We start from the raw sequence: 22,783 nt of genomic DNA on the forward strand, positions 1-22,783 counted from the left end.
GATAAGTCGTCTAGGGGATTTATAAATCTTTACAGATCGTCTATTAACAGGGGATTGTGGGGTGCGAACTTATGTCTAAACTCTAAATCTTAACCACTTGTACCAATCCTATTGGCATGCCTACTTGAGATGCTTAAACCATACATTAATATGTTTTGAAGGTGTGATAATTGGGTTTCTATTAAGCCATAAAGATATTTTTTCAAAAAATGTGTTTTTAAAAGTTAAGACAAAGTTTTTGAGATACCCAACTTTCAAAGGGACCTACCTTGTTAATTGAGTTGTTGATAATTCGAGAAGACGGTGATTTTATTGGAAAATTTATAGGAATTTTACACAATCAACTTGAGAGCAATTTTGAATTCAATTTTGGATACGTTAGGTTCGAGTTGTATCATTTTTACTTGGAGTTGTATGGTTTCTAGTTTTTTATTATATCAGTTATGGATTTGACTTTTTATGAATGATTTTTGGTTCAAGCTGTTTCATAGTCAAAATTTATTTAAGTCATTATTAGAGTTTTGAATGAATTTGGATTGTGTTAAGTCTTGAGATAGTTTTGATTTCGTCAACATTTGTTGCAAATTTACCATGCAAATAAATTGTAGCTATAAGTTTGAGTTAGGGTTTGGATTGAGCCTAAATTCAAGTTTTTTTTTTTTATTTTAAATTCTAATAATTTTAAATTCTAGTCAAAGTTCTAATCATTTTGAATTCGAATCAAAGTGGATTTATATTGCTAATTTTTTTTCGTTAAATTTAAATCAAGTTGGTTAATCAAATTTTGCTATAACTTTTCCAAGTTTCTCCTTTTCTTTCATTATTTACAAATGAAATGAGTGGCAAATTTTGAAGGACTTACAAATTAAAAAATGCATTAAAGAAAAAATTGAGTACGGCCCACTTTCAACTGCATTATTCATAAATGCCACGAGACTCCCTTATCTCAACATTGAATAGATTGAACCATTAGGTGGTGGGTTAAATGCCATTGGGAACATTGAGAAAGACAAGGGAATCATCACTTTTATAAATATAGTCATTATTTTGATGGATCTTCAAAGCATAAGTTTTCCTTTATTGCATGGTCTAGATTTAAATGGTTTTTCTATTAAATTAATTATTAGTGAATTTTATGTAGTCCTAGTCCATAATTGTGTAATTATTGATATAAACTAAAAGAAATTTATGAATTATTAAATGGTTGGTATTATACTTTTTCTATAACAAATGCATTAAGATTTCGTTGGTAAATATTTAAAAAAAAAAAAGAATGAAAAATAAAAAGCAAAAAAAAGAAAAGAATTTGAACACATTAAATAATCCTTTAATATATAATCTTTTATGGTAAGAATTTATGCATTAAATATGGGTCTAATTTATATTTTAATGCCTCTGAAGATAGTAATGTAGGCATTGAATAAGGATGTTACGTTTATGTATATAGCTAGCTAAAGCAACATGAGTTAAAATGAACAAATTAAAACAAATAATTCCTTAGAGATTCTTGCATAGGGTTCTTCCCTCTAATTTTAAAAGAGTAAAAATGTTGTTTTCTTGCCATTATTTGGGGCTTTAGAGCTAGCTCTTGGAGCCTCTAGCAATGAATGAAATTAACCTTTTAATTCTATCATGCAAAATGCTATAGCTATCAGACATTTTGGTAGCATAGTGCCAGTGCATGAAAATGGTTAGAACACTGAAATTAGGAAAACAAAAATGGGTTTAGCTGCAAGAAGCACACCTTTTTCAAATCTAAAAGAAACCCTTTGCTTGGATTAATGGCTTTAACTAGATTTTCATTAGTTCAATGGAGGAGCAAATGGTTTCTGTTCAAGCAAAACTGGTACAAAGAATCAAGAAAATTAAAAGCAGATCTTTTTAACGTATAAAAGAAGCTTATAAAGTAATGATATATATAGATGAATTCGAAGTATAACTCAATTGACTTAAATAAATATAAAATTCAAATCATAATATTTATAATTTATTTTAATATTCATAACAGTCTCTTTGCAAAAAAAAAGAAAAAAGAAAAGATATATAGGTGGGGATGGGAGGCAAACCTATGTTTTTTGTGATGGATCTCATGAACATGTAAAATGGTAGCAGAAAAATGCTCAGAGAGTTTGCTTGTGTTGGTTAACGTCAAAAGAGAATAATGTAAAAGTCTTCAGCCCTTGGTTGAAGTGTCACTGTCAAGTGGTGCCAGGTAATTATCAAGAATTAAAGCTGCTAATCTATTAACAACAATAACAAGATAGATGAAGAAGAGGAAATATATATAAATATATATATATATATATATATATATCTTTTCATGGTTTTCAAATTCAACTTTGTCTCTTCAATTGAGATCATCGGATATGTCAAACTCCTCATTCCTTGATTTCCATTTTAAATCACAAAGTCAAGTGCTGAAGTTGCCATTTTCAGCACAATAGATTCTCTAATGCTGATCATTTTCACACTCTCAAATCTCCTCTGATATAGTTGTTAAGCAAAATTCAATGAAATCCTAGTGACAAAATCTCCAATATCCTTCATCTCTTATTTCTTTGTACTAGTACTTGGTAGGTATCATTTGAAAACCTTAATAAAAATTTTATACTTAAGAGGTACCCTCAATTTTCACTGATATACCAAGGGTTACAGTCTCCAAAAGACAGATTTTTATTTTTTCCAGTGTGATTACAAAAGGCAAAGACAACAAATTATCACATGACATTGAAACTTGTACAGCATAAAGCAATATTTGTGTAAACTGTAAAGGCTACAAGTATAAAGAGATACAGCTCCAGAAAGGCTGCCCACAGCTCAATCTACATACGAACAAATTCTTACAGTTACAGCGTCATGGAATTAGGCAAGTGAGAAGGCAAAATGACCACAAATCTCGGTACTTAGACTTTGTGTTGTTTTTATGAGAAAAAAAGGTTAGGCAAAAGATATGCTCCCATAAATTGTGACCCTCAAAGAAAAAGTTGATCTTAATGTTAGGAATTATTATAGATCTGATATCACTTGTTAAAAAAATTAACACGTACATGCAACACCCACATATAAAATAATAAGTTCAAATCAAAAATAAAAATATATAAATATATTTGTTTCGGCCCAATTCAAAATGACATACTCCAAACTTAATCTACTAACAAATAAATCTTTATAACTGTGAGACTTTTAAAATGAGAAAAGTCACAAAAAACTCTTTACTCAAAACTTAACCCAAAACCCAATTACACCCTTTAATAACCTACTCACTTAACTATTCTCTTTGGTGTCTAACTTGTTAGGACTACCAAATCAAAACCAAAACATTTTATTTATAAGAGTGAAACCCACATTTACCAAACTTCCGATGTGGGATACAAAACAAACTCAAAAAACTCACAAACTTTCGATGTGGGATTATGAGATTCAAAACAAATCCCAACAAATCCTCTATTGACTTAAATTTTCAAACACTTCAACAGTATTTGCGAAGCTAACATGCTTACTTTTTTTTCTTTTTTTTAGAGAATACAGATCCATCTTCAAACATAATCTGTTAGTCAACGACTTCGAAACATAAATACTTTCAAGCTTATCCCATAAACTTTTCAGAATACTATCAATCAACACATTGTACTTTACCTCTGGAGCTAGCGTCAATTTAATAGTATTAACAACTTTCTTCTAAATTTTATTCCAATTAACGTCAGACATTTCTTTAAGCTTACTATTCTCTAATGATTGATCCAACCCCCTTGTTGTACTAACAGATTTTGAATCATACTTTGACATAACATGAAATTACCCTTTTCATCAAATAACGAAATCTCAAACTTAGGCATAAGCACACTAGACATACTTTCTTCAGATATCTTCAAACACTGCTTCACAAGTGTAATAAAGTGGTAGAAAAAGCAGTTGCATCGCTTTACTAATATCATGGATCTACCACTGTTCAGATGAAGATAAGAAGGCGGATGACAAAGAAGAAGAAGATGAGAGCCCAGGAAGGAGGGAAGATCGACCTAATGTCGTGTTGTGCCATAGTTAGTCTTATTGAACTCATCCGTGTTGAATATGAATAAAGATTTCTTTCTCCCAGCCTGCCTTTTTAGTTGGTTTACCCAAAAAATAGTTCAAATCCAATTACATGGGCAGAGTTCTACTTGTATTAACAAGCGAGTACGTCGTGCTCCTTCAACTCAGATCTCTAACAAGACAGATAATAAGGCGGTAAAATGAACAAAAAACACATTTACCTTTCTTCTTTTTTTTTTTAAAGAATACAGATCCATCTTCAAACATAATCTGTTAGTCAATGACTTCGAAGCAAAAATACCTTCAAGCTTATCCCATAAACTTTTTGAAGTATTCTCAGTCAACACACTATACTTTACTTTTGGAGCTAGCATCAATTTAATAGTACTAACAACTTTATTCTGAATCTTATTTCAATTAGCGTCAGACTTACTACTCTTTAATGCCTGATCCAACCCTTGTTGTACTAATAAATCTTGAATCATACTTTGTCATAATATGAAATTACTCTTTCCATTAAATAACGAAATCTCAAACTTAGGCATAAACATACTAAACATACATTTTTCAAACATCTTCAAACACTGCTTCACAATATCTTGGGCCCACGAACTTTAAACTTTAACCTCGCTCTGATACCACTTGTTAGGAATTACCATATCTCAAACTTAGGCATAAAGATATTAGATATACTTTCTTCAGACATCTTCAAACACTGCTTCACAATCTCTTACTGCTTTAAAATCTCTACTTGTTGAGAAACCACTTGTTAGGGATTACCACAGCTCTGATACACTTCAAACATTGCTTCACAATGTCTTTACTTTGATACCACTTGTTAGGGATTACCATATCTCAAACTTAGGTATAAGCATACTAGACATACCTTCTTCAGACATCTTCAAACACTGCTTCACAATCTCTTACTGCTTCACAATCTCTACTTGTTGGAAAACCATTTGTTAAGGATTACCACAGCTCTGATACTACTTGTTGAGAAAATCAACACGCATATCGGCCCACGAAACCTGATACCACTTGTTACGAAACCTGATACCACTTGTTAAAAAAATCAACATGCACATGCAACACCCACATCGGCCTAACTCAAAATAAACTATGTCAAATTTAATCCACTAACAAATAAATTTTTATAATTGTGAGACTTTTTAAAATGAGAAAAGTCACCAAAAACTCTTTACTTAAAACTTAACCTAAAATCCAATTAAACCCTTTAATAGTCTACTCATTTAACTATTCTCTTGGTGTCTAACTCTCTAAAACTATTAAATCAAAACCAAAACATCTTATTTATAAGATTAAAACCCTTATACCTTTATTAAACTTTCGATGTAGGATACAATACAAACTCAAAAATTCATTAACTTTCGATATGAGATTATAAGATTCAAAATAAATTTCAACACTTAAAACCCAAAAAATTTCGTTCCATCAACCAACAAGTGAACTCATAGGCCAAAATACAAGGGTTTTTTTGAATAATTTTATGGAGAGAGATATTAGTATAAATATGTACTTATTAAGGAAATTAAAAAATACATTAATTATAATTTTTTTTTCTGTAAATAACCCTTTTGATGCACATCTTCCATTATTAAACCACTGGAACTTTTCTTTCATCATGATAAATAAAATTATAAATCCCCCATGGCCAACCACTTACGCTACTACCACCATAGTACATTTTTACTGTGCACTTGACTTTCTCTTTGGCTTGTTTCTATGGTGTTTGGTCGCAGAATCCTTTGCTTTTTTGCCTTTGCCTTTCCCTTTGTCCCTAGCGCTTTCTCTCTCTCTCTCATGAGAAATTCAAATTTCCTTTTCACACGTATTAATGCAAAACGCCAGGAAATGCAAGGGAAAGAGGGTCACCCGCCTCATTTAATGCAAAAAGCCATGGGTTTTTTGTCCAACAACACAACATGCAACCCCCCCGGGATTGCAGCCGAATACTAGTTACACTTGAATTCCATTTTTTCTCCTTTTATTTTTGCATTTAAAACGAATTAATCATGGCCTTTTCCCTATATTTTCTTTTTCACACGAGAAAAACATGTACCATAAATTTATACTATGGTTGCCAATTTGAACCATCTAATTTCGTTTTCCTACGTATGCCTTACGCATGCATGCTTAAAATTAATAATAACATTAGCATCAAAAATTTCCAAAGAATTGCCCGACTTCTTTTTTTAAACTCTTGAAATTTGAATTTGGATGGAACATTATACCTTTCTCGACTGTCTGACTAAGATGAGAACATGAATTTCTTCTTAATTCCCTTTTCCTTTTCGACATTGGTTTGTGTGGTTTTAAGGTCGCAACAAGAAATTTTCTGATTGTATGATTAAAATGAGACAATCATGCATGTGTGTGGTGCCTCTTGACTTGATTGTATTGCTTTTAGAGAGAGACTTGGAGCCTTTTGCCTTTTTCATTCACACACGTAGTTGAGATGCATTGCATTTTGAAAGAGTTGAACAAATGAAGGCTAAGGCCAGCAAATTCAATGCAACATGTTTACACAACCTAGCTTATTTGATTTGATATGTATGCTAACTTGTGGTCATGGCCGCAAATTGAGTTGTCATATAGACAGATATCTCATACCGGACCTTAGCTCAGAATTTGAAAGAATTTCTTACTTGTAAAGGGGTTAGCCTCAAGTTGTTTTCATTCATTTCATTTAACAATGTCAGAGCAATAAATGTTAAGAATAGACATGGCCAACCATTTTTCAAAGAAAATCAGCTCTAATTAATCCTTCACCAATCATGCGTGCATGCATGTGCGTTACTTTTTTCTCTCAAATTGCTAATTTAGGTAAAGAAGGAAAAATGAATGAGGAAAAAAAAAATTGTGTTCTTTTCTCGTCATAAAAATGAAAAAAGAATCGACGTTTCATTTCATACCTTTCTGCGTTTGGCAATGCTATGCATTGTCTAAGAAATACAAAAGAAAACAAAAACAAAGTAGTCACATTCTTTGTCACCCATGTTAGGCCACTAGGTCTAGCTAGTTGTATGAAACAATTAGATGCGTATTATTTTGTCCTTTCTGTTGATTGCAAAGCAGGAATTCACATGGAATAGTTTAATGTCAGCATAATGGAGTAGTTGACTAGAAAAAAGAATTTGATGGAAAGGGACAAAATCATCAATTGTCTAGTCTTCTCTTAACATTTGATCCTTATATCAAGTAATAAATCAATTGCTAACCAATTTTTTTTCATGAAATTCTTGTCACGCGGAATTTGAAGAGGGAAACTCGATCAATGGATGCGATTCTTGAAAATCGTTGGGGAAAACGTGAGTTTTGTGACCGTTCGATCTTAATGTTACATGTGATACACGTAATGTATGAGAGACTACCATTTGGATGATGTTAACATGTATATAATGATGTTAATGACTGGTAGAAATGTGGGGGAACTGCTTTAAGAGACAGTAACTGTTCTTGGTAGGTAACAAATTCAATAATTGGTAGTAGTGGAGTTGGCTGCCTTCTTCAGCATCCGTAGGAAAACGGTAGGAACAAAACCTGAATGCTTGATTAAATGCGTGGTAACGTGGCTCATTCAGCGAAAATGTTCACTTATTCACAAGGCGATTCGGTTTTGACATCATCTCACTCTGGGATGCTGATCCCACATCCCCTGATAAAACCAGAGAATGCAGCAGACAGAAAATGAAGATCAAAGCCGTTTCCATTGGATTACTGAATATATTTTAGCAGACATCACAATTCTATTGCTGCTGGACTCTGATAACTGATACGATGAGGTTTCGTGAACTACTCTTTCGTCTTTGATAATTGGAAAGAACACTAGTTAAATCTGTTAACATGGGCAAGGGAATACCGTCTCCAACTGAGATGAGCTAAAAAAAAAATCCTTTCGGGTCTAATTTATAGTCCTACACAAAAATCCCAAGTTTCTAACAGTTTGCACAATCATATGATTATTAAAATATTCAACCCAAACATAAAATTTCAGCATACTACAACAATAAAAAAAGGGGTTCTAGTAGTTCAAACATGGTAATGCATTGGGCTTTAACACTGATTGAGAGTTTACCTTTTATTTTCCTGGCTGAGGAGGAAATTATATATCACTGAATCAATTTGGTTGAAGGATAACATGCTGCAAAAATAAATTTCTGCAGAAGTTAATCTGTGATTGTTGGATGCTCTCAATATTTACAGGATGGAAATCATAAGGAAATAACATATTAGAAACAAAGTTGTTACCTTAATCTGGGTCCTATTATATGTGTAAGTGATGTGAACAGATCCATCACTAGCCTCAATAACAGCTGGATAAGAGAATTCCATTTCCAAATTCTCTTCCAGTGTCAAAGCTTCCTGCCATGAATCACCATCATCTGCGGACAATGCAACTTTAAGCACACCCCTTGAGATAGTGTTGTAAGCAAGTAAGATACGACCATCCCTCAGCTTAACCCCATCAATACCTAACAAAGGAATTGAAACTCATGGTATAAGCCAGTAAGGAAAATTTGAAAGGTAATAAGCAAGATTTTCCTTTCCTTTTTCGTATCATTAGCCAATAACTAATTTAAATTGACGAAATACAATTGTAGAAAACAAATTACTAATTTTAAGAGATGCAAATGGCATTATTTCACATAACCAAACTACCAAGAAACAGGGATTAACCAACCAACCTGAGTTTGGGTTGGGAAGCTCAGTAGGTTTTGCATAATCCCAGTTATGGCCACCATCATTGGATTCTGAGATACAAACTTTACCAATGCCATCAAAAGATCGCAACAAAACACGCAATGTTCCTTTTGCAGTAAGGAAAGGAACTGGTTGAATCACACTGAGAGATTTATTTTCAACATATATAGGGCCATACTTCTTCCAGGATATACCAGAATCTGCCGTAACCTGTCAATGTGAATCATCAAATATGTCAACTGCATCTCCAAACATCATCGGAGTCTAACATATGATGTAGTTGAATTAGCATCACAACCTCAACCCAAGCCCCCCAAGAATTCCAACTCTCTACAGATGATCCACAGAGCAAAAGTCCATTTTCCAGCAAGATAGGCTGCAGATGAGCAAACAGACACATGATAAGGATATTCTATCAGAGTTTCATGAGTGAAAAAATTACTAAAATGTATGAACTGTAATAACAAATTATAGTTAACCTTGTTCTTAGAAGGTCCTAATATGCCAGGAGGAAGTTGCTCTCTCTTTGTCCAAGTAACACCTTTATCATATGATCGCTTCATGCATCCGCTCCACCTGGATTTAATTATATCCAACAGTAAGATAAGGTAAGGTAAGAAGAATGTACATTAGTTGTGACAACATCATAACATGTAGACAGAACAAATACAACTTCATAATGCTTAGTCATATTTCTTTTCCTTTTTCTTTTATTTCTGTAGGTAGAAGAAGAGAGCATTTACAGCTTGAACCTAAAATCTCTATCCAAATCACAACTACTTGAGTTAAAGCCATAAGGATTAAATTTTACTTTTGAACCCTAAAAGGGTTAGAGAAATTTACTTTTGAACCTCCTGGCCTATTTTATAGAATAACAACAATTCCTCAGATGAAAGTTTAAATAGCACAGGGTTCCACATTGGAACATTGGGTTCTTCATCAATAGCAACAGGTGGATACCAGCAGCCATCCTGCCAAAACAATTTTTCATGCATTTAAGGTGTACAACTCAGTTAAAATCCAAAGAGTACCATATCACAAATAAGCACGCACATGGACACATCCATGCACACAGGTTATGGCATAAGACGTGGAAGCAAGATTCGAGGATCAAAGCACAATTACACATACTCTCCACACAAAAATTCATTAAAGCAGAAGATGAAAGCTTTAAGGATAAAAGCACAATTACAAGGGAAAATACCATAGCAAACAAGTCGGGGCAGGAAAAAGGAAAGAAGAAGAAACATCTCAAAATGCTTTTCACTTGGTCGTTAAGATGACATTTTTTTGGTAGATTAAAAGGCCTTTCCTAAAATGCTAGATTAAACCACCATTCCTTAAGCTCGCTAGACTGAATTTGGAGCTCAAAACATGTATGCTGGATATGTAATGACCATTATGAGGACAACTAGAAAAGTAATTGCAGTTACATCTGCTGAAAATACATATTTCCCGTCTCAATCAACCTATAAAATGACAAAGGAAAATTCCAGTGAAGGAACTGCTATCATGTCGTTAGACATTACCTTGTATTTCTGCAACCAAATTTTCACATCAGGTGCTCCTTCAGAAGTACCTCCAAAATAAGCAGCCAAAAAATGATCTTTATCCACCTGCACAAAATGCATAGAAGCAATAAACCTGTCAAATTCTGTTGAGAAAGGAACACGATAAATTAAAAACCAAAAAGCTCAGATAACTAAATTACTTAATCTTGATAATGGTAGAGGCATGACCTCGACAATAGTAGAGGAATGACAACTTTTGAAGGGAGCAGAAGCAGCGGAAAAGGTGAATTCCTCTCTCAGCGGCCCCTGAATGCAACAATCTTTCTTCATATCTAAATTCTCAGAACTGCAAGTTGCTAACTTTTCGAATATTCCAGCTACTTTTCTGCATAATTTTTGGGCATGACTTTAGGTCTCCTTGAGTCTTACCAAAATATAAATTTATGAAGATATATGCACAGCGAAAGACAAGCAATAATAGAAGATCAACAAAGTAATGTATACACAAATTTATGATTTATCATGAACTTTGCAGTTGTCCGTGGGATTAGGCTAGACAAAACATTATAAAATTTAAAATTCTTCTGATGCTAAAAGAGTTATAACTTAGAACAGTTGAACAAATTTTTACATTTTTCACTTATGGTTAATTACAAAAATAGAACTGGGTTCCCACAAAAAAAATTGTCTATACACTTAAGAGCAATGATCACATAATAATATGAACAAAACAAGCATCAACCTTAGAGAATTCAACCATATCTATGTAACATTGGAATTTTAAGAAATCAAGATAGCAATTGAAGTTGGCTGCAGATCCAGAAATATAAGCAAAACTGGAGACCCAAAACAATAAAAAAGGAAGAAAACAAACAAAATGTTTCCCACTGACATCCATATATCTCGTTGGCTCATTTAGTTTCATGGAATGGGTTTTTAAAGCAAATTGAAGCATGTCTGTAAAAGTAAAAAGCCCAAAGATAAACATGTCTACATTTATATACACGATGAAAAGAATAAGAGTGCCAAAACTCAAAAGGGTTATGAAGAAGAGTAGCCCCAATGTATAAGTAAATGTTATCATAAAAACGGGGAAAAGAGAAGAGTACCTAGTACAGTTAGACTAGTATGAAACTCCACTAGACAGCAAACCCCAGGGCGAGAGAGGAGAGAGACAAAGAAAGAAAGAAAGAGTTGACTTCACCTACAAAACCGGGCAGTTTAAACAGAAGAAAGCAAGTAAGCAGACCTCCGAGTAACAGCATGTAATAGAAAGGGCCCAGTTAACACACTCATGTTCGGGCCTTAAAGTAAACTCAAGCACAAATACTAGTTGAGAACATAAGTTGTTTTGGGTTTGGGTTGATAAATATTCGAACTAGACTTGTTTTTAACAAGCTCTAGCTCTGTTTGATTTCACCCTTCCATCCCATGAAAGCTCTAAAACCCTACCCAACTAGCAACCGGAAGTGTTTAAGTTAAACCCCCACTTCAGAACTTGATGAAAGAGTAGAAGAGATACAAACACCAATTATCAAACCCATGGCCTCCAGCGGATGCTCAATCTTGGCGTTGGCAGTTGCTGCAGTGTTTTCTGCTTCCTCAGCAATCTCCTGTACCATTTCTCTCTACCTTTTTCTTCTTTATATTTATTACCGTTACTTTCGCCTTTATTTTATAGCTATTTGAATGTTCATCTTCTTTCTTTCAGTTTATATATGGAAGAAAAAGTGGGTCGAATCTGATTCAAAGATGAAAGAGCTTCAAAAATCTCTCAATTCTGCTTTAGAAAAATGTGCTGCTGAAAGACAAGGTCGCATTAGGGCTCAGCAGGTTCTTCCTTGTCACTTTCTCTTTCTTTTCTTGTTTTGTTCTTTATGTTAGTGTTGTTTTCCCTTTTCTTCCTTATTTACTTATAAGAGGAAACAAATATTTGTAGGCATTGAGGAAAGCAGTAGTGGCAGAAGCCAAGTCTGAGAATTTAGAAATGACATCGTATCCTATGGCACCTATTGGTATCATCCAATCCTGCTTTTCTACTAGGTGATTTCAGATGGGATTTTGTTTAGTAATCTCTAAATCAACCATTTGTATTTATATTTTGGTTACAAGTACTTGATTTATTTATTTTTCATTACTGCTTCTTGATGTTATTGTTGTTGTTTTTAATTAGTAATATTTTCTTGATTGACGAAAATTTAAATTAAAAAAAATTAATTTTAATTTACAAACTGAAAATTTTCATGACTCCAATTTATCTGTTGTTAGTCAAGCATACTGTTAAATGAACAATCCCATGTATAATTTATGCAGGAATGGGACCCCCAGGCAACCTCTGCTAGTCCCTCTTGCTAGGGCATGTTTGGTTTTTGATTCAGCTAGAGTTCCTCCTGCATCTCTTGAGGGCCTTGAAGAATACTCCCATTGCTGGATTATATTTGTGTTTCATTTAAATACAGATCTGGAGAAGTTATGGAAGCATCCATCTAAATCAAAGTTTAAGGCCAAGGTTTGTGACACTGCAATAATGTTACATTTATTAATATTTTTTCTATCACTTATGATACTCTCTTATCATCTTTAAACTTCTATGAAAGGTTGGTCACTTTAATAGGTCAGAGTTCCGAGATTGAAAGGTGGAAGGATGGGAGTTTTTGCTACACGATCTCCACATCGACCATGTCCTATAGGACTCACTGTAGCAAAGGTATAGAGTCCTGGACAGATGTGTTATTGATGCAACAGCACGTTCATCTATAAGGTCCTTCAATTGATACCTGCATTAAATGGGTTCGAGGGGTTAAAACTTTTAAATAACTAGACTAGATATTAATGTCTGATCAAACTTTTATTCTCAACACTTGAGGGAAGATCATTTCAGAAATATAATCTGGTGGATCTTTTGGCATGCCATGCCTGGAGCATGGTTTCTCATATTTAAGGATGAGAACTACTGCAATAAGCATGTTTACTTTAGCCATAATATTAGTGATGTTTCAGGGAATCTCTCGTCCCAGTTGGTAGAATGGATATCTCTGTCAAAAGCAGCCTTTGGATGTCAATCTTACTTTCAGCTTTAAAACTAATATAAAATCTTTATATTTTAGGTGGAGGCAGTACAAGGAAATATGCTCCTACTCTCTGGAGTGGATCTAGTTGATGGAACAGTAAGCTCTCCTTTCCTGACTTTACTGGAAGTTAATCATTGATGGCCTTATCTGCTTCTTTCCTGTTTGATGCGTTTTCTGCCATAATTCTATAAATATAAATTGTGCTTCTTGTATGGATTTTTTTTTAACAGCCAGTACTGGACGTCAAACCATATCTACCATATTGTGACAGTATTGAAGGAGCAGTCGTACCTAACTGGGTGATGGTATTTCCTCTTCTATGGTTCTTTAGGTTCTTTTTGAAATTCTTCTTGGTGTCTTCTTTTCATTTCTCTTCAGAAGCTGAGAGATTTGGAGAGAAATGAGACTAATCAAGTAATGCTGTAGGATTTTAGGAGTATCTCCTTTAAATCTACTGAAAATGAGGGTGAAAAACTCCATTATAGGTTTTTCTTTTGTGCAAGATTACATTTACAATTAGAATTACAATTCAATGAAGCATTACTCAACGCATATGATATGTCATATGACTATCATATTCAAGAAAAAAAAACTTAATAAACTCACAAACCAACATGAAGTTGGATGAAAACCACAAATGATGGAACTTGGACCTAGGATCTAAAGGTTCCAGGAGCTCCTTGGCATTGAGACAAGGCTACATTGGCAGCTCCATTTAGTTAAATCACTTTGTTTTGCTTGTTTGCACTTATTCTAAGTCTAAACAACTGGCGAAAACTGAATTTCACTTGAAATCATTTTTGTGTCCTACTATTTATCCAATTTCTTCCTCTTCTACTAATCCAAACATGCTAAGAAAATATGCCCTTATGGAATCATAAATACTTGACAAATAAGAATTGAAGTTCTTTTTGCTGTGTGCTTTTCACCATTTGGCTGCTCAATTGCTCATTGAGAGTGTAACTGCTAGCAAGATATGCCACCCACCAGCTTTCCTTTTCCATGCATTTCATTATATGTATCTGCCTTCAATTTCTTCTAAAGTATGCCTAAGTTTTGCTCAGGTGGACAGTATATTATCGGTTGCTTCTGTTAGCTTCTCCGATGACTTCTCTTCCTCACTCCAGGACTGCTGGAAAGCAATGGTAAATATGCCGGTGTTTTTCTATAGTTCTAAATAAAGCTTGATGATGTGGATTCCAGGCAGCCAATCTGAAAGGCTTGATTTGGTTGTTTGTTGTTTGTCTGGAAGAATTTTAGTTTTTTGAACCAGTTGGAAGCTATTTGTTGATCCAAAAGCATTGGTTTGTTTCAGGAGAAGAAGTCTCTCTATTCATCACCAGATGAGCTAAAAAGTTTGGTCAAGCAAGTCCTCTCTTGGGATATTAGATCACTATCTCAACAAAATCGACCTCATGATAATCTCCTCAAGACAGGAAATGGTGATACCTCAGATAATACTTCAGATTTGGATGATTTCCAAGATGGAGAAGCTTCAGGGCAAGGAGGTGAAGAACTGGCAGCCTCTGGAGAGGTAATTTATCACCTGATTTTGGATGGAATGGACTTCTCTTACGAAATCGATTGCAATGGCAATGTGATTGTAGAGAAAGTCCATCTTTCATCTGTCATCCCATTTGGTAATCAAAAACGTTGCAATTACTTGATGTGGAAAGACAAACTCAAATAACCCTTTGCTTTTTGTAGCCTGACAGACATTGTTCCAATTCTTAGTACTCTTAATGTTGATTCTCATAATAAAATGTTAGAAAATATTTAAACAAACACTAAATTCAGCTCAAAGATTATTTTGTATTTAATCATTAAATTAAAAATTAAATCAAATTTGAACTGGTCTGAAAGGAAGTGATCAACTCATTCATCAATATCTTCTAAAACATCTTCTGAAGAGGCTGATGAATATGTCATGAATCCACTTTATATCATCAGGGTCTTGTTAATATGGATTAATTGGTAATTAACACATCTTAACAAAGTTCAATAGACCAAAATTGACGAGTCTGTCTTTAAATTGGATCACATATTATGAGATTTAAACTTTAAATTTATCGATTCCAAAATTTCTTCCATATAAGATCTCATTGGCAACCATTTGTATAGATTTTGAAATAAGTGTTTGCTGGAGAGAACATGTATATGCTTTCTATACGTGTATATATAGAGGCTGTGATTTAAGAATGAGACAGCGTTTTAGCTAGTAGATGTTGTATGTGCCTTTTCTTCCTATGAAAACAACTTTCATTTAAATCATATGACACATATGTGACATGAATGCTAAAAAAGGACATGTTTCATTAATTCATGGAAAAGCTGAAGATTGATCATGTCATTTATTCTAATGTAAACCTAAACCTAAATAGAATGGTCCCAAATCCAATTCAAGAACTCCCAAGTCCAAACCATCCATAGCTCACACCACCCCATTTTATAGTGTTAGTGATTTGATTAAAAGAAATTAATTTTGTTGTCAACCAAAGTTAACTTATTCCCCCATAGAATTTAAGAGAGTAGTTTGAAGTTTTAAGATCTCATCATAATTGTAAAACATAGTATTTTGCAATTGATTGTTTTTGGTAGGTTGAAAAACATTATATTTATGATCCATAAAAAAAGAAACAAAATAATTTGATGATTATTAAAAACAATACTTACTACTTTTATAGTTGGGTAACCATTTTTTTGCCTAATTTTTCTCATATATTTTTCTTTTTTATTTTGTAGTAATTAATCACTAAATTTATCCCACTTTGTGATACAAGTAGAACGTCCATAATTTCATTATTGAAGAAATTGTGTTTTGCCACAAAAAGACAGTCTTAAATTTTTTTAGATTGAGTTTGAATTAATATAATATTAAATTTAAAATTTAAAATTTAATTTGAATTTAATCAATTTTTTTTATCAAATTTAATTCAAAATAAAAATATAACTATTCGAACTTATTCTATTAGATTTAATTAATATGTAAAATTAAATTTAAAATTTATATTAAATAAAAACTTAATTATTTATATTTAATTTTGAATTTTATTTTAAAATATTTTATTAATAAAAATATATTAAAATATAAAATTTTGATTAAACTTACTACCTATTCAAATTCAATTCAATTAACAAATTAAATTATTTAAATTTAAATAATTTTTAAATACTTATATATCATTTAGGCCGTATCCCTGCCCACCTTCTTTCGCTCCTCCTCAGCTGATTCTCCATCTCCATTAAATGTCAACCACCAAGTGTTTGACACTCTTTCTCTTAGAATATAAGTTTATACAGCTACTCAAAATTATTTTATTATCATTAGTTTTCTGAAGCTTTATTTTATTTTTTTTAAAGTTTATGAAAGAAGTGAAGACCATATATGGCTTATTATTTAATTGATGTAACATGCAGTTGAATAGTTGCTGGAGCCCACTTGTAATAAATTCGGTGGCGTTGGCATTGAAAAATCACAACTACGAACATCTATCCATGTCGGAAATTACTGTTTTGCTTTTTTATTTTATTCAAAGCAGTAAAAATAAAATTAGTCCAACTCGTAAAAAATTCATTTTTAATTAATATTTAAAATTTTATTTTTAAAATAAAAAATACATCTTTAAAATTATCTAATAACATAATTCAAAACTTAATTTAATTAATACAGTAAAAAAAAAAAAACATTAATGGAGAGTTGTTGTTCCGACAGAAAGTAGAGCAAATCTCAGCTGTCTCAGTGGCGTCGAGTAATTTCTTCCGTATGGGATTGGCACTTAAAACAAAACGGAAAAACAAAAATAAGAGAATAAGATTGTGGAAAATATGGATTCATCGACGGCACGGATCGTGGTTCGTTCCTCAATGTTGGACTTGATAAGAGCTTGCGGCTTCTCGGGCTTAGCCGGTGTTAGGATCGACAAGGAAGAGCTCAGACGGAGGCTTTTGATGCCTCAGTATCTACGTCTTGCGATGCTGGATTCCATTAGGAAAAAGGACGTCGACGGCGGTGACCAGCATTTCCGTTTACGTGGCTCCGACAGTGTTTCTTCGTCTGAATCCCCTATGGTCGTTTTTATTAATTCCCGTAGCGGCGGCCGCCATGGCCCTGTCCTTAAAGAGCGTCTAAAGCAATTAATCAGCGAAGAACAGGTAACACTTTTTTTCCCTTTATTTTTTAAAGACTTATTTTTGTATATATTTTCAAGAATTTATAATTATGGAAATTCAGGTATTTGACCTCCACGATGTGAAACCGCATGAATTTGTACGGTATGGACTGGCTTGCCTTGAGAAGTGGGCTAACAACGGAGATCTCTGTGCAAGAGAGACACGGCAGAACATTAGAGTTGTAGTATGTTTCTTTTTTCTAGCAAAAGTAACTAACAGATCGAACATTCCAAGCTGATATTGTAAGACTCTGTATGAATGAGCAGGTTGCTGGAGGTGATGGTACTATTGGTTGGGTACTTGGATGTCTTGGAGAACTTCATCAAAAGGGTCGGGAGCCAGTTCCTCCTGTAGCTATCATTCCACTTGGTACAGGCAATGACTTGTCTAGAAGTTTTGGTTGGGTAAGATATTCCTTTGAATTTAAAATTTTGATGTTGTCTACTGGTTTCTTTTCTTGCTTTGTTAACTCATGCTCTGAATGTTCACTGCAGGGAGGTTCCTTTCCTTTTGCCTGGAAATCGGCAATTAAAAGAACCCTGCAAAGAGCTACTAAGGGTCGAATTTGTCGTCTAGATAGGTGAGTATACATTTATCACATGATGATTAGTACCACGTTTTGCTGTAGCATACTGATGGATTTTAGGTGATTGCATTTTTTTTAGAAGTTTCATGATCCACTATTAAGGTCTCAGTGTATGTATTGGTTTCTTATAATTGAAAATGGGTTTGCATGAGACATAGTTGTTATATATACCCTATTTTGCTGTTATATCTGTAATTGCTTCTTTGATGATGCAGTTGGCATGTTGTGTTGCAAATGCCTGGCGGAGTAGCTGTTAATCCTCCCCATTCTTTGAAGGTTACTGAAGAGTGTCAGCTTGATCAGGTAGTGATCTCTCTGCTTTAAATCCTCTGTTTTACTTGCATGGCTATTTTTTTATGTGTGAACAAACATTGATGCTTAATTGAGTCCTTTGAAGGTTAATAAATTGTTAGCCTATCTAATTTATAGACTTTGGTCTTTAGGTTACTTAAATTGGTATTATTGGAATGCTTCCATCTTTACTTGATGTTAAAACTATAGAGACAAGTTTTTGGAAAGAAAGAGTACTTTTTAGGTCATAGATCAACGTATGCTTTAATGATTTAATCCGATAAATTGCATATTATCAAATGAACTGTGGCATTATATATCTAAAACTGGTTCTTTCTAAGTATTCAGCCTGGTCTACCATCTGGTTACTTAGACATGAAACATTAATGTTATTTTTTATTCTAAATCCAATTTTCTTTTGGTTGTGATTTATTGATCTTATGATGTGGAATTTCAAATTCAAATGGGAAAACTTTGTCTGTGACTGCAGACTTTGGAGATTGAGGGGGACGTTCCTGACAAAGTGAAATGTTATGAAGGAGTATTCTTTAATTACTTTAGCATAGGTATAGTATACCGGTTTATTGTTATTATTATTATTATTATTATTACTATCGTTACTATTTTTGGTTCTTAAGAATCTTCTTGTTTTCATTTTACATTCAGGAATGGATGCAAAAGTTGCTTATGGATTCCATCATTTACGTAATGAGAAACCTTACCTTGCTCAAGGTCCTATTACAAATAAGGTATTTTGATTTTTTTACTTCTTTGACTTTAAGTTGAAGAATGTTTTGCTTTGAATCTCTAGGTGTTATACTGTCTATCAAATGTATATTTTTTATTTTGAAGTTGCTTAATGGCAATACTGCCATCTGCTACACATGTATGGATCATCTAAAGAATTATATGTCCAGATGATATTAGTGATTTTCTTGCCTATATAAATTGAAGTTTTTCCTCATTCTGTTCTTTTTGTGACTAAATATTCTGCACTTCAGTCTTAATACTGTATTTTAATATTTTCTGCTCATCATTCTTTGACATGGAATTAGGAGGATCCATGAAAGGCTAGAAATAAAATGAACCTACAACATAAAACTGGTAGGAAAGTCTTGTATGTTTTTCTATATAGGAGCATTTCATGTTGTCCCAGTTTTAACCTTGTGCTTTCCTAGCAAGTAAAAGTGTTATGAATTTCTGGTGCTGATGTATCCAATATTAGGGCATATGCTTGGATGTAACTTAAATGCAATATGCTGGACCTTTTCTTTTTTCTCCCATTATTTTCGTTAGGATTTACACAAAAGATAATACTGATCTCACTAAAGTTAAGTTAAATTGCAGTGTGCTGCTTTGCATTAAAAATTCAAATTATTAGTTTCTCTGACCCGGTCTATGATTTGCTTTGGTAAAGCTAATATTAGATTGTAATTGGTCCAACTTTTGTGGCAGATTATCTACTCCAGTTACAGTTGCACTCAGGGTTGGTTTCTCACACCTTGCATAAGTGATCCAAGTTTAAGGTTAGATATTATTATACTTGTTTAACTTGCCTCTTAAACCTATAATGGACATATTCCATTCTCTAAATAACAAAGATATGCATATTTCTATGTGTGTTGGGGTGTCTTTGTATGTACAACAAGCATTTGGTTAAGGTTTGATTGCTGCTTAAATATTGTAGCCAAGGCCTTGGCCGTGGCCTTGTTGCCGAGGCAAGGCACAAGAAATGAAGTGCCTTAAATGTAACAATCACTTAGCTAAAGTTTGATTGTTCCTAGACAGTGTAGCCAAGGCATTGGCCTTGGTGCTGAGGGCAAGGCTGAAAAATGCTTTTACCAAGCATAAGGCTTTGATGCTGATGAACATTACTTTGGAAGGCGAGGGTTGACATGCCTCCATTAGGCATTAAGTGTCTCTCTACAAATTTTTTTATCTTTTAAAACTCTACTTCGAATTAACATATATGTATGTTTATACAAAATGAAAAGGGTGCTATTTTCCATTTACCTTTGCATTATATCAGCACCTTGCTTTGCTCGGGCAAATGCCTTTTTTGCTCTTTTGCCTCAGGCAATACAAAAGTCCTTGTACCTTGAAGGTGTCTTCTGCCTTTAACCACGTTATTTTTATGTCTTAATGTTTCTCAAATTAATAAAAACAATCATCGCAATTATAATGCATATGCTTTCAAATGCCTGTTCAGTTAAACCAACAAGTTGATTTTTGATACATATTTTGTTTAGCTGAGAAGAAATAATCCATGAATCCTATGAAGAAAGTGCCTCTCTTTCTTGTTAACGGTGTTTTTCTGTGAACAACCTTTCTTTTTGAAGTGAATATATTTAAAATATGTTTCTAAATGAAGGGGACTCAAGAACATTTTAAGGATACATATTAAAAGGGTCAATTGCTCGGAATGGGAGCAGATTCCAGTCCCAAAAAGGTACATTTCAAAGTTTTTAATTCTATCATGTGATACATAAGCATCTTAATTGTTCTAGGCATCTTCTTTGGCAGTCAATGTTGTTACTTATCAACTGTTAGCCTTCATGATTCTTATGTAACTACAATATACATTGGATTTCTGTGCATCCATAATATTTCTTTTATTGAACCTCTTGCTTAACAAGCAGTATTGCTAAACTTACTATGATATAAGATACATAGATAGGTTGAATATTTCTACCCCTGTTATGGCTTATGATTTAATCAGCCTCTAATTATGCTATTTTGTTTTAGTGTGAGGGCAGTTGTTGCTTTAAATCTTCATAATTATGGAAGTGGGCGAAATCCATGGGGTAACCCAAAACCAGAGTATTTGGAAAAGGTATGGTACATTTCTTCAGGTTCCCTAATATTACTTTTTGTACAAGTTCATACTATAATCTCTCTCTCTCTCCCCCCCCTTGAACTGTTTGCTTATGTTTGATGGTCGGACTTGGATGTTAAAAGCTGAGCAATATAATTTGTTCTGGCTCCATAACGGAAATAAAAATGTGTTTGCTTACTTTATTTTGCAATTGAAAACAGCTTCAGCTTGGCTCTTTTCTAAGATTGGAGCTTTGAACCTACTTCAGAATTCAAAATTTTTAGGCCACAATCTCTGAAATCCGGGCAATTTGTGTTCATTTAATCTATAGATCTTGGAAATAGAATCTTGATCTTGATGATTTTTAATCAAATGTAATTATAATAAAACCAAGAAAGCTGAAATGTTCTCAGTTTAAAATGACAGGTGATGAAAAGATATTTCTCTAATATAAATCATAGTTCCACAAAACATTCTGAAACATCAAACATAATTTCTTTAAAGTTTGCGGCCTGTGCTTATGGTGTAAGATCAATGTCTTAGTTATGATTCCTAGGTTGATGGAGAGTTGGAAGGTACTAAATCTTTTTGCTTAATTAAACTTATTGACAAGCTTGATTCAATTCTAAATCTAAAATGTTTGCCTTCAATTTTCAGAGAGGCTTTGTTGAGGCCCACGCCGATGATGGTCTTCTAGAAATTTTTGGCTTAAAGCAAGGATGGCATGCGTCATTTGTAATGGTTGAACTCATATCTGCAAAACACATTGCGCAGGTACTGTAACTTATGTAGTATTGATCATAACAAGTCAAAGGTGGTTAAACATAAGATTGTAGAAGTATAATGATAGTTACTAATGTCTTGCTTGCATAAGATTGGCTTTGAAGAAGTGCCCTGGGGAAGAAAAATATCTGTATTCTCAGGGATTGGTCTTCTGAAAGTGTGGTATGTTGATGAGTTTTACTGATCTTTTTCAGGCTGCATCGATTAGACTAGAGATAAGGGGTGGAGAGTGGAAAGATGCATATATGCAGATGGATGGGGAACCATGGAAACAGCCCATGAGCAAGGATTATTCAACATTCTTGGAAATCAAGAGGGTGCCTTTTGAGTCGCTAATGATCAGTGGAGAGTGACATTGGCGAATCCTTAACGCATGGCATCAATGTAAAGCGTCGTTTTTCAACCAAGTGCTTGTAAATTATGTTTGTTTTCGCTGTGGACTAGGAATTTGGGCACGGAGAAGAGAAAAAAATACTTAGGAATATGGAATCTGTTGTAGACTTTACAATTTATGTATTCATATAATATTTTATATGAATGTATTACAATTTGCATGGATATAAAAATATAAAATATATATTTGTTATTTTGTTAAATTAATATATTGCTATTTTTAAAATTTTACATCATATTATTTTTGTATCTTGTTATTTTCATATTATGTTATTTTATTATGTTTTAAATTATCATATCTAAATCGTATCAAATTCATTTGCAGTCAATTATATTTATCGTTTCAAGTGGTGCATCCTTGACATTTTTTGTTATGCTTACAAGCTTCCTAACCAGGTTTTACTGGTTA

At 33.3% G+C, this 22,783-nt stretch overlaps 3 protein-coding genes across 6 annotated transcripts; 2 read left to right on the top strand and 1 right to left on the bottom strand.

The window, feature by feature from the left end:
• Positions 1-4,519: 4,519 nt before the first annotated feature.
• On the bottom strand, positions 4,520-11,517 carry LOC111303405 (BNR/Asp-box repeat family protein). 4 transcript variants are annotated; one of them, XM_089742318.1, is made up of 10 exons: positions 11,375-11,517; positions 10,494-10,650; positions 10,284-10,370; positions 9,598-9,725; positions 9,234-9,330; positions 9,053-9,130; positions 8,739-8,964; positions 8,302-8,525; positions 8,129-8,194; positions 4,520-5,060 (listed from the first exon to the last, which is right to left on the bottom strand). In XM_089742318.1, the coding sequence occupies exons 2-9, from the start codon at positions 10,593-10,595 to the stop codon at positions 8,171-8,173; spliced, it is 966 nt and encodes a 321-aa protein (XP_089598444.1). In that variant the 5' UTR covers positions 10,596-10,650; positions 11,375-11,517; the 3' UTR covers positions 4,520-5,060; positions 8,129-8,170. The 4 variants fall into 4 exon arrangements, with proteins under 4 accessions (XP_089598444.1, XP_089598442.1, XP_089598443.1 ...); XM_089742316.1 differs by lacking the exon at positions 4,520-5,060 and adding an exon at positions 7,466-7,708; XM_089742317.1 differs by lacking the exon at positions 4,520-5,060 and adding an exon at positions 7,928-7,967.
• A 230-nt stretch (positions 11,518-11,747) lies between these two features.
• LOC111303404 (tRNA-thr(GGU) m(6)t(6)A37 methyltransferase) lies at positions 11,748-15,128 on the top strand. The gene is made up of 9 exons (XM_022899648.2): positions 11,748-11,880; positions 11,977-12,098; positions 12,205-12,308; positions 12,579-12,774; positions 12,880-12,972; positions 13,373-13,432; positions 13,567-13,641; positions 14,401-14,481; positions 14,652-15,128. Exons 1-9 carry the CDS (start codon positions 11,808-11,810, stop codon positions 15,024-15,026), a joined length of 1,179 nt encoding a protein of 392 aa, XP_022755383.2. The 5' UTR covers positions 11,748-11,807; the 3' UTR covers positions 15,027-15,128.
• A 1,871-nt stretch (positions 15,129-16,999) lies between these two features.
• On the top strand, positions 17,000-22,577 carry LOC111303403 (diacylglycerol kinase 7-like). The gene is made up of 12 exons (XM_022899646.2): positions 17,000-17,488; positions 17,568-17,690; positions 17,773-17,910; positions 18,001-18,086; positions 18,308-18,395; positions 18,874-18,949; positions 19,050-19,132; positions 19,839-19,909; positions 20,755-20,832; positions 21,129-21,216; positions 21,856-21,972; positions 22,176-22,577. Exons 1-12 carry the CDS (start codon positions 17,162-17,164, stop codon positions 22,332-22,334), a joined length of 1,434 nt encoding a protein of 477 aa, XP_022755381.2. The 5' UTR covers positions 17,000-17,161; the 3' UTR covers positions 22,335-22,577.
• The last annotated feature ends 206 nt before the right edge of the window (positions 22,578-22,783 follow it).

The sequence above is a fragment of the Durio zibethinus genome, chromosome 13 (genome assembly GCF_047325235.1).
Source record: "Durio zibethinus cultivar Kanyao isolate XHJ-2024 chromosome 13, ASM4732523v1, whole genome shotgun sequence".
Lineage (NCBI taxonomy): Eukaryota > Viridiplantae > Streptophyta > Magnoliopsida > Malvales > Malvaceae > Durio > Durio zibethinus.